The 12063-nt window shown below is 47.1% G+C and overlaps 2 protein-coding genes across 10 annotated transcripts in view; one reads left to right on the forward strand and one right to left on the reverse strand.

The window, feature by feature from the left end:
- The window catches only part of LOC135902476 (uncharacterized), an 867879-nt gene that overhangs the window by 684614 nt on the left and 171202 nt on the right, over positions 1-12063 (reverse strand). For all 3 annotated transcript variants that reach the window (XR_011511382.1, XR_011511381.1, XM_070531982.1), the window contains exon 2: positions 11132-11247. Coding sequence is in view for 1 of the 3 variants with exons in the window: in XM_070531982.1 (XP_070388083.1) it covers positions 11132-11141 (10 nt within the window). In the remaining 2 variants the exon portion in view is untranslated. The remainder of the gene's footprint in view (positions 1-11131; positions 11248-12063) is intronic.
- The window catches only part of LOC135916969 (calcitonin gene-related peptide type 1 receptor-like), a 333393-nt gene that overhangs the window by 259216 nt on the left and 62114 nt on the right, over positions 1-12063 (forward strand). The gene's annotated exons all lie outside the window — the stretch shown is intronic.

Genomic DNA, 12063 nt, shown 5'->3' on the forward strand with positions numbered 1-12063 from the left:
GTGCACGTATTACCCATAAACTACCCCTTATATTTAGCAAATCTGACAAGGTACCTAGTTTAGTTGGTCGAGGACACCTGGAAGATCTGCTACGAACCTCATGAAAACAAATAAAAATGTAGGATCCTCTATTTATTTAGAAAGCGCATAACTAAGAAAGAAATGTTAAAGTGTATAGCCAGACCATTACACATAACATGCCCCCAATTTTCACCAAATGTCATCTTGCTTTGACGTAGAGTTCTCTCGAACCGCTGGGAAACATTGCAGATAACGGCGGTATGATGATTTAGAGTATTTTCATGACAAATGTTTTGCCAATCAAATATTTATCTGAAGCTATTGAAACTTTGCCCATGCATTACACATAATGTGCCCGCCATTCCCTTACAATTTCACCACAGTGGCTTGTTCGGTTTCTTTTTTCACAATATTTGGCAAACTACCTGCGTGGTTCGTAAAATACGTTCGCAAATCTTTTGAACGGACGCTTGTATAAGTCATTTTATACACAAACTGTAGTTAATCTGCAGACTTAGAACTTTCAGTACACGTCTTGCGCTACCTATTTTCTGCAGGTATAGAATTGCTACCATCTTTGATTCTCCCGGAATAGCGGGAAAGCTTTGCTAGCGTTTCATATAACGTCTCTAAACAGGCAGAAAACGAGGGTTGAGTCATATTCCTTGAGCCCCGAATTAACCTACAGATTGTTTAAATTTAACTGCATGTCAACCCTCGCATGTCCCACAGGTCATCTAAATATCCTCTCAGTGATTTATTTAGTTTTTTAGTTTTCACATCAACGTGAAAACAGCCATATAAAGTTTTCAAGAATCCTAATCGCACTACCACCGTACTCAGAAGAATAACACCCTCGAGGGTGAATTACATGTCGGAACACCTTTTTCTGCACATTTATTTTCCCTGAAAAATTTTGTAAATGGGTGCATTCTTTATCAGAACACCCGTAATGCACCCTTTGAATTATTAATTGGAATTAAAAGGGTGTTGTATGTGCAATGTAGTCCTTGCCGAAATTAAAGGGTCTTGCATAATTGTACATTTCAAACAAGTGAAAAAGCCAATGCGAACTAGGAAAGAACAGCGCCAACTGAGACGATCACGAGCGGGAGAACGACACAGGACAAGCGCCACAGGACACAGGACAAGACGCTTGTCCTGTGTCGTTCTCCCGCTCGTGATCGTCTTAGTTGGCGCTGTTCCTTCCTAGTTCAAGTATGCACAATCTAGCCCAAATGAATGTCGTTCTGAACAAAGCCAATACGGTTGTTGTAACAGGTCATATGGAGACAGTAGGCTACGGATGTTAGCTTGTTACTTCACGTACATAGCGTCTCCGGCGGTGAAGTGGAACGACGTAGCTCTTTCTTACATTTATTACCCTGCCGCTCGCTATTTACCATTGGATTCGTTTAAGTTGCCTCAGCTCGGTGTTGTTTTATGGATCTCCTGCCAATCGTCAACGAATCATAGTACGTCAGACGATCATGATTCTTAAGAGGAAGTTTATGTAGCTAGCTAGGGCCCAACTCCGACGCGGCCTATTCAAATACATGTAAAACGCAAAAACGTTTTTCTGAGATAACCCCTGGACCTATCTTAATGAAATTTGCTGCTTTTTAAGGAGAAAGTTAAATTATAGCGACTGGTCAAGTCGAATTTCGAATAAGTGCCTAAGTTTTATTTTAAGGATTTTCGAAAATTCGAATGTTAGAAAAAAAATTAAAACACGAAGTTTACAAATTGATAACTCTGCATCAAGAACAAATATCGCGGTTCTGTAAGCGACAACTACTAGATCACTGAAAGCGGACAAATTTGGTATGACATCTTATATCTCACGTGAATTTATTACGTTGTAAACAAGGGTTCTGCGAAAGCTCTATTTCCATAATACAAAATTTTTTGAGATTCATGTGTAACATATGAATTTAGCCCGCTTTAGATGTACTATTAGATGCAATTCATATAATTATGGTATCACTTTTCATTGCTGGGTTACACAGTTGTAAACTAGATAGTTTCGTTTTCTGAAAATTTGCGATTTTCGCCAGTGTTTAATAAAATATTCACAACCTAAATCAAAAATTCGAATGTAAGAGTCACTAGATTTTAAGCTTTTTTTTTTAATTCAACAAACCTCGTCAAATTTGGTGAAGTGTTCGACGAGAAGAATGAATTCTTCTTTTACATATATTTAGATAGGAGCACTCTAGCTAACGCTTCCTCTTAAAGCGCATTTTCTTTCTGCTGCAGCATCGGGGTTGGCGTATTATACTATGCGCTGCTTCGTGCGGTATTGGTTAGAATAAACATTCGCAGGTGCATTTGGAATAATATTCTACCGCCAGTAACGCAGCATTTATTGTGGAGGTGGTTCCAGACATGTGCCCAGGGTATTTTTTGGGGGGGGTGGGGCCCAACCCAAGGTAACTTTTCTATGCAAATGCACAAACGTGAATAATGTCCACCATACACTAGAAAGGCGCATAAACCCGCAAAGTACAAATGAAATAAGGTGTATCTCACAGGTACGTGAGAGGTGAATCTCACGCCTGTGAGATTCACCTTGCCTCATTTGTCATTCGCAGGTTTACGTGGCTTTATGGAGAACGGTGAAATACACCTCTCCTTTACTTGATATACAAGGAACCACATCAAATGGACTCGTGCAGGAAGTAAACGCAGGAAGAGCACTGCCAAAAACAAGTAAACAGGGGAAAGTGTGAAATAAATATTTCTGGTAGCGTTTTTTTTTTTTTTTTTGATGAGCTCTTATAGAGAAAGATATACTTGCGGAACAATCACAGTTCTTTGGATCCTTCGTTTACTACTGCACCAAGTTAAATGCCAAAACCGACTAGTGATGTATTTGGAAATTTGCGTAACGATGCGTGGCCGCCAGTCCCGTACAGCCGCGTATAGCGCAGGGCGCTGTAGTTCTAGGCGCACTGCGCCCATCGCGGAATGTTAGAAAAACAACCACATAAGCACAGCAGAGGTGTGGCTATACTTCGGGCAGCTCGACTGATTAATGTAGAAGCGTCATTCAAAACACACGGAATCATTCTCCGCTTCCGCCGGCGTTTTCTTTACTTCCCTTTTAAATAAAAAGATTTTGATCCATACATATCTTCGCAAACAACAATTTTTGCTTTCCCTTTCTGTTTGGTTGTTGCCTCGGCTCTCTCACTTAGTATAACGCTTTATTTCACAACTCCTTGCGACTCTTGTTTCCTGTTGCCAATTTTGCACGAATAGTGCTGTACAATTAGGTAAAAACCAGACGAGCCAACGGGTGACATTCATATTGCTCATGGGTTTAGCGGTTATTGCAGGGTATGATTGAAATTTTGAAATGTTTTGGGATGGCTGTGAAACGTAGATCGTTGAAGAGATATCACTGGGGCCTTTCCAGCGGCCGCACCTTGAGACTTTTGAACAAACATCGAGCTAATGAGAAAGGCGAAAACATTGCGCCATTTTTTAGTGTGTTGAATATCAAAATGTTTCAAGACCTCAATTCAGTGTCATTTACCTTGAACCGATCGGCGATCGCTTCGACGCCTCGGCCATAATGGTGCTGTAACGGAAGTCCAGTGTTGACCACCGAATAGCTCAGGATTGATTCGGCGGCGCTTTCGTAATGTGTGTGAGGAGTGGTGGTGCGGGCAGGAGGGGGGGGGGGGGGGGGAAGGGAGTGTGTGGGGGTTGGAATGTATGCCGCTTAATGTCGCCGCCTCCCATGGGTAGTCTGTGTCTGGGTGGCACAGAATACTTTTTCCTTTTCTCTCCTTTCTGCCATCTACATCTTACTGCTAGCTTAGTTTAAATTGTTTCACCTTTGTGCTAAATTCTAGAACTGAAGCACTGAAGAACATGGCGTCAGCCTATCAGAGCAGCTAGAGGCACTACCTCACTCAAATCGTTGCATTATACCCTTTCGTTGTGCAGGCGGAGTGGTCGTGAGGTAACGCTTCCAGCTCGTAACTCGTCTTGTAATACATTTTTATGTCGGTGTTGCAACCGCAAAATTGGCTCGTAGAAACGCGTCAAAAGACCAACGCACCAGTGAGAGATGCAGTAAAAAAGTCACGGCGTAGATATAACATGATGCATAGTTACACATCTCAAGCCGCGTAAAGTCCAAGCACGTCTCGTTATATGTCCTGTACAGCCTCTTATTTACTCCTCATACCGTGACCTGTCACACACAAGAGCTACTGCGGTGTTGTGATCTTCTCACCACGTGCAGTGAAAATGCGTGCGGGTAACCATCATAATCCCTGGGACATGTGCGTTGAGACACATTCGCGGCGACGAAGGTCGATGGCCTCTATACATAGGGGGTATAACGGTCAAGACATGTAGCAATAAAAGAAAAATAAAAAATATCTATATTACTGGGAGTCGTACGCTCGCGTTCATCGGTAACGGCAATGCACCGCCTAAGCATGACAGGCTAACCCCGTCTGCTGCTACAGCACCACCGGCAGGACCACTGCTACCACGACGTCCAATGCTGTGACTCACTGCAATGCACAGAAATTGTCGGGGAACGTCTTGCCTCAGCAGCAATAGTTTTCCTTGTGTGTCGTGTGGCAGAGATAGCGCGAACTATGTATGCCACGTAGTCCCGCTTGCGCTAGACATATAGCGCCAACTGAAAACAAGAAGAAATGTTTGTACGCAGAGCTTCCGTGAAGGGGTATGCAGCGCATGCTCTTCTCAAAGTAGTGGATGCAAACAGTTCGGGAAAGAAAGACGAGAAGCAATCACGTAACCTACTTGTTAAACAAATATAGAAACACTGCCAGACGTGCAGCTAAGGCATCCACGTCCCTTCGTTGCGACCGTATCCAGCGCTAGTTATTACGTCACGCTCCCCGCGTATGTCTCTCCGTGCATTTCATTCATACGTCCCGCCTGCTGCTGCTTCTTATTTGGCCTCCCCTTGGCCTTTGTTTTGGCGGCGCGCCCAAGAGAAGGAGACAGCGTCTTGGGAGATACCGTGTACACTCGCGTAAGAGCCGCACCCCGAGCTTGGTAGGTCAGAATTTCAAAAAGGAAAGAAAATAAGACAGAGAAAGTTGGAATAAGAAATTAGAGACTGTTCCTGCAGTCTGTCTGCTCTTTCGTTATGGGGACGTGACGTGCGGTGTCCTCCGGTATTGCTGTGAAAAGAGTTGAAAATTCAGGCGTGGAAACACCACGCATGAAACTTAGAACGACTCTATTCCCCTTTGCTGCTGAACCGAGCCTGAGCAACGATGAAAGCGACAGTCTTGAGAACTTAGATGGGAACCAAGCGCGTGATGTCCATGCGTGAAGAAAGATAAACGCATTTTGAAAGCAACAGGTGGTGGTGGTGGTAAAAACTTTAATTCGCAACAGCGTTCGCTGTACGAGTACAAGTGAACTATGTCGATTACGCACGACAACAAGACACGAAGAATTTAGCTGCCTCGCGTAAGGGGCCGCACGTCGTCGAAATAGCGAAACGAAAGTGTGGCAGCCTATAGACGAGTGCGTACGGTACGTAAGTCAAGATAAGCGAAACGACGTCCATGGTCGTCTCCGTGCCGCACCACTTGAGACGCTGATTGCTCCGGCCCCCGAAAGGACGCAGATTCGTAATTATACGCGTCTTCTATTTTTGCTTGTCTCATTATTAATATTTCGACTGGTGGTGTCATCCCTTTTCTTTCTTTCTTTTTTCCTTGTTCTTCTTTATTGGCATCGAGGGACGTCTTCAGCGGCGCAACACCAGAGACGCGCAGGCACGATGCCGCCCCGGCTCGTCTCGTGGAATCAGGAATGAGGAAAGCCTACGTGATGGCGCAGGATGCTTGCACCAATGAGCACGCCATCCCTCGGGCGTAGTTTTTACTTTGCTTTCCCTGGGCTGCGGGTACCCATACTTCCGCGATGTGGCTATATACTATTGAACACTGGACGCCTATGCAACAATTATTTGAGTCTCTGTCGGTTTCTTTTTGTATTCTGTCCCTTTTTATTGCTTCATTTCGTTTTCAAATGGCATACGAATGTCATTGCCACAAGTGGTTCAGCCAACGGCTTAGCGATAAAGAAAGAAGAGGAGGAGGAGAAGGAAAGGGCGGGGAGGTCAAGTGGGTGTACGTTCCTGTTTGCTACCCTGTACGCAGGGGCACGGTAGTTTAGAGATTATAAGAAGAAAGAAAAAAGAAAGAAGGAAAGAAAGAGGAGGGGGCACTCAGGGCGCGTTCATGTGGAAGTGGTACACATCGAGACTACAATCGCTGACTGAGGTCCGTCGACTTCAGGAACTGCACTAACGCGTATGTCACTTTCTTAGCTTGCGTACCTCCAAGGACACTTGCAATCATGGACAATCTGAAGTACGGGTGATCTAACGTTGTGCGCAGTAGAAGGAAGCTGGTCATAGCTGCGGGTACAGGTGCGGAGGAGATGTTCAGTTGACTCGCGCTGAGGAGAACGAACTCATGGCCGCTGACCCACTACTCCAGCTATGGCTAGGAATGCGTCAATGTCAGCATACGCTCTACGTTGTGGGCACAGGCATGTGTGGTTGGAAATAGAAAAGTCGTAGTTACACCCGAAAGGCGGAAAGTTAATGGGGATAGCAATGTACTAGAAAACTACACGAAGTCAGGTTCGCAGCTTCTTCGGTCATATATAGTGCAGTAACAATTCACTTGCTAATTACGTTAACACAAGCACCGTGTCATACGGGCACAGGTAAACATGAACATATTTCATTCGATCGATGACCACGAACACGCTGTCGCGACAATGGTTTGACGAAGAGCCGCAGCAGCGGGGAGCGAGCACTTCGTGCAGTCTCTCACTTCAACGCGTCTAGGAAACTTGAGATTATGCGACCTCCAACACTAAACGCGCAGCAACACAGTACGCAGAAAGCCACCAGCTATCTGGGCTCGCCCTCGCGTTTTGCACAAGCCACACAATACTTCCAAGATAAGGCGCGTGGGCCAAGTATGCGCTGAGCTACACGGACAACCTTGCAGCCACGTCCGGGCTAGAGGAACAGACGCACGCTCACCTACACCTCTAGCTCGCACTTGATCACGTTACCGCGCGCTCACATCCCCCCTCCTTAGCGCTCCTTGAACACGTGACCTCCAACAATGGGTGCGTGGTGAAGTCGACGAGCATCAACCCACCGTCCTTCCCGGCTGACCCTCGCGCGCTTTCTCTCCCACCCACAGCACAACGCGCGTTGTGCGCTATAGAATCGTATCGCACTTGGTCTTTACACAGAGCATCAGCGCGACAGCGAAAATTCACCTGTATTGCTTATATAATTGATATTACAAAGGCATAGCTTTATTGAAAGAGGGATGGCTGATCGGCCTATTAAGGGCAATGGAGCTGGGGAATTGGGAGATGAGGACAGGGCCAGCCACCTAGGAATGCTTCCCGGAATGGCTACCGTCATGCGGAGAATGCCCAATTCCGCAGCAAAGATGAACAGAACCCACCGACACGGTCGGCCCCTCCCGCAGAAGGACGAATCGACTCCTCGAAACTGGCCACTTTCCCCGGTGCTTTCGTCGGAGGGCTGCATACTTTGAGCACTCGCACAGCAAGTGTGGGATAGTTGGCGCCGCTGCCGTTTTGCACGCTGGGCAACTTGTTTGTATCGGAGGTAGCTCTAGCGACGTGTTGCCCGGGAGGCGTCTTCTTTGCTTGTGCGCGCGCCATCGTGCAAGTACATCCGGCGTAAGTGCAGTCCCGGTGAGGACCTTGTGCACGTGTACTTGACATGCGCGCGACGAGCCTACATGTCGAGCTTCCTTCGGCGTATATTGTCGTAGGCGCTCACGATCAGTCGTCGCCTCTGTCGTTGTTCTAGGAACAATGTATCTTCATTTCCGTTACTTCGTAGGGGCAGCAAAGTTGCTTCGTCGCCGCGGATATTTAAGGTTACTATCGCGCTCGCAGCGGCGTGAGCCACTTCGTTCTCAGGTACTAGCTCCGCAGTGGCCGGTCACACCATACCCGGGCTTCGACTGCGTGCACCCTGCGCAGCCTCCTGCTTGCCTCTGCTATCTTCCCTGTGACGGGGTCAGTGTGTGGGGGACTAATATTTGCAGCGCCGCCGGAATGTCGGTATATATTGTAATTTGTGAAGTACCTGGAGATTCTTGGACGGGTTCGCGCAGGGCGTCACGGACATCCAGCAGTTCGACCACGAGTACGTCTGGTGGTTCTTGGTTACCAAACACGTACTCTTGGGCGCGCAAGGTTCCAGCGTCGAAACGGTGTACTCCAACTGCAGCTCGCGTACCGTCGGGTGTCGTGCGCAGGGCAGCGTCCAAGTAAAAGGGCGTGGCGCGGGAGCTGGCTAGACCCCCCACGTGCCGTTTTGCGCAGCACCTTCAGCGCTCTGGGTGGCGGCACGGGTCCATTCGGCCCTGGCATAGTTCGTGAGTCGACAAGTTGCGTATGTGTCTCCGACGGGGGCGTCAGTGCTGCGGCCTTCAACTCTGAGTCCGGGGTTTCACCAAGAGGGCGCAAGAGAGCGAAGTCCCGGTGAGTTGAGTGGCGTCGGAGCTGGTCTACATTTAGAAGTACTGACTGTTGAACGTGTCGGTAATCCATACTCAAGGAAGAACGGCGCAAACGAAGAGGCACCAGATAGGAGTTGCTAGTCTGCCCTAGTACGTGTTTTTCTATCTCTTCCCTGTTTTTTTGCGCCATTCTTTCTGGAGTAAGGTCTACATTGCGCCGATGTTCGATAATGTGTTGATGTGGTTGCGATTGCGCATAGCACGTCGCCGATCATCCAGCCGTGCGTGTCGCGGCAGCCCAGTAACAACGCGGAGATATTGCAATAAAACTGGGTGGTGATGCGCCCGGATGTTTGTATTCAAAGATATATTTCGGGATTGCCCAAGTATGCTAGGTTTTTCTAACGCTTCGCCTGATCCATATAGAAAGTCCCGTACGCATACCGATGCGCCCAGTGACATCTGACGTCACCTTTCAGGGACGTATCCATTCTGAATGCTGCAATGTACTGGAAAAGGTATACGAGAGCGCAAAGATGCTTCATGTTTGATCTGATTCAAGCGTCCGCCACACGCGTTCATCGTTCTTCCTTTTTTTTCCGCACTCGCATTCTTCAATTTCTTCGCGCATTCAATTTGTCGCACCTACGCATCCGTTGACCAGAGAGGATATTCAACAAGCTCGCTCATTGACGTCTCTTAACAAACAGCGAAGCTTCGTCTGTCTGTCTTTAGCAACTTCACGATTTCCTTCATTTCAATTTTTTATATATCTATAGTACCCCTTCTTAGAGGAATCAGTGCTATCCTGCCTTTCTTGTCATGTTATTCTTCCCTAGCGTGTTTACAAAGCTGCTGCAAGACCCACGCTTCGCGAAGTATGAACTGCGTTTCCAGTGCTCAGCACCTTCCTTTTATTTGCTTGTTTGTTTCCTTGCTTGCTTGTTTGCTTGTTTGTTTGCTTGTCTGTTTTTCCCCCCTCTAGCTTCGTTTTATTTTATCGTCCCTAGCTCGATGAATCGATAAGATAAGAAAGGTCGATCGGGGCAAGCGGTCAGCACTCGTAGCACGCGCCGCGGTCCCTTCGGGATATTTTGTGACGCGTATATAAGTCGTTGCAGTGTATCTCCACGCAAGTAGACAAACTACTTTCGCAAGTTTATACTCCTTCGCGTCGCCTGCGGCGACACAGCACGCTTCAAAAAAAAAAAAGTGCGCCGGGGCTTAATAAACGTGCCGTTCCCGTCTGAAGTGCCCGCGTACAGGTCTTTCGGCTTGGAAAGGCGCAGCAACGCGCGCTCTGTTCGGTCATTTTTTTTTTTATGGTCACGTGCTCTAAACAGTGGCAAGTTTGACGGCTTGCCTTCTTTGGCGACCAACGCGCGCACCATGCCAGGAGGGGCGGCCTTTCCCCATCTGCATATTTTCTTAACTTTTTTTTCGGATCTCATAAAATTCAATGTCCGGAATGACCGCGCGGATGGCTTTAGGCAAAGCCCCCCGCCGGGACACTGCTGTATCAAATTTTCTCGACGTCCGAGTCAACAAAGTCTCCGTCAGAGCCTAGCTCGCAAGCTCGAATGTTTACGCTTAGGGCTTACTCATTGCCAGAGGGCAGTAACGCAATGCAGACAAAGTCTATAGTCTCTCTCTCTCTCTCTCTCTCTCTCTCTCTCTCTCTCTATTTACTTTCTTTCCTTTCACTTATCGTGATGTTTCGGATTTCTGCATTATTTTGACTAGCGTGTGTCGAAACACGGGTCATGCGAATTCGCCTATGTAAACAATTCCTGCACCCCTAGGACTCCTGCCCTCTATCATTCTCTCTTCTTTCTGACGACTTGTCCCAAGCATAGCTGTCATTGAAAGTAATGACTATGTGCCCGCATTGTTCTATAGCAAACATTGATGAAGTAATAGTGATGTTACTTCTTTTCTTTTTCTTTTTATTTAAGGTGTAGGGTATTTATTAGAGAAGCCAGTCACCATCTTAATGAGCGCTAGCTTCGGACGCGAAAGCGGGTTATTCATGCATTTTCGATTCAGAATGTTTCAGTGGCGAAACTGAAGCCTGGCAAAAAAAAAAAACACAACGTCTCATTTTCTCCGGGTTCCTTGTGTGTAAGAACTGATATTTCGGAAATTTATTATATTTTGCACCACGTTCAATCAAGTATACGCTCACGCCAGCCTTCTCAAGTGTGCGCTGTTATGGTGGCTTTATTCGGACTCGCACTATCTCGTAGAGAAACGTTGCCTCGGGAAAGAACTTCGCAATACAATGAGCACGTGTGCTTTGCCCAGGCAGCCGTGATAGCGCCGCATTCGATTAATTTACCACCTTAACGTAGCCTCTCACCATAACTCTTTCTCTCACGTGACGTCGTCCACCTATTACTGAGCGCGAAGGAACTTCTGCGTCCGAAAGCGTCCTGCGTCCCTTCCCCTCTCTCAGCGCTCGTCCCGCTTCCCCCCAACTGCCTTTCGCGCACTGCACCGGATGATTGCGACGGCATGGATCAAACCACCATCCCTCTCGACTCACCCTCCCTCACCATCCCTCGACTCACCTTTACACATACAGCATAAGGCGCAGGGGGGCGCTATAGGCTGTTGTCGCACTTGTACTTAATGCAGAACATCACGGCGACGGCGGAAACTTGTCTGGAGTGTGTCCCTACAATTTCTGTAACGATGAAAGTCATACAAGGCGCTGACTTCCAACAGCACTTATCGATGGTGCACAGATCACATATTACAGACGTGTGCAGAAAGAAGAAAGCAAAATGCGATTGGCATCCAAGCGATGTAGCGACACATCGTATTGCTGAAGGCGCGTTTACTTACAATCTGTAGTGAAAGGAGTAAGCTCAATGTTAGTCGCATTACACCCACGTGCAACAGCGTCTCTGCCTTCGGACGCCACAAAGAGAGCTTCACCAAAGGCGGCCTCCTAACCGCAGCCAGCTTTGTCCCTCTGACGCTGTGCAGTTGAGGTTCAGCAGGTCTCAATTAAAAGAAACTATATATATATGCATACGGCGTCATTGCATACAGACGTCTTTTTCAGACGTCAAACTTTAAATTTCATTGTCAGCTAGAACATCGCGAGTTGACACTTAAGTTGGACATGTAGTACTTTCCTTGTTTGTATCGCGAGCCAGAGCGACATCTCACGGGCTAGATAGCAGACAACAGCACCATGCCAAAGTGAGCAAAGTAGGCCAAGAATGGTAATCGCGTTGAAACAACCTAAGGTGTAATATCGACGAAGTAAAAGAAAGTTTCACAACTCAAAGTCAGCGTTCTACAAGTTTGCAATACCTTTCAAATAACTGCCCAATAAACACGCATAGTGTCGCTTCACGATGAAGCATCTTGCAAAGTGTTAGAATGACGACTTTGAATTGTAAGATTCCTTCCACTTAGTCAATACGATACTTACCCCCTTATGCAGAAATGCAACTTAAGTTGAAGCCCATGCTTGACTTGATCCGAGTGA

The sequence above is a fragment of the Dermacentor albipictus genome, chromosome 1 (assembly GCF_038994185.2).
Source record: "Dermacentor albipictus isolate Rhodes 1998 colony chromosome 1, USDA_Dalb.pri_finalv2, whole genome shotgun sequence".
NCBI lineage: Eukaryota > Metazoa > Arthropoda > Arachnida > Ixodida > Ixodidae > Dermacentor > Dermacentor albipictus.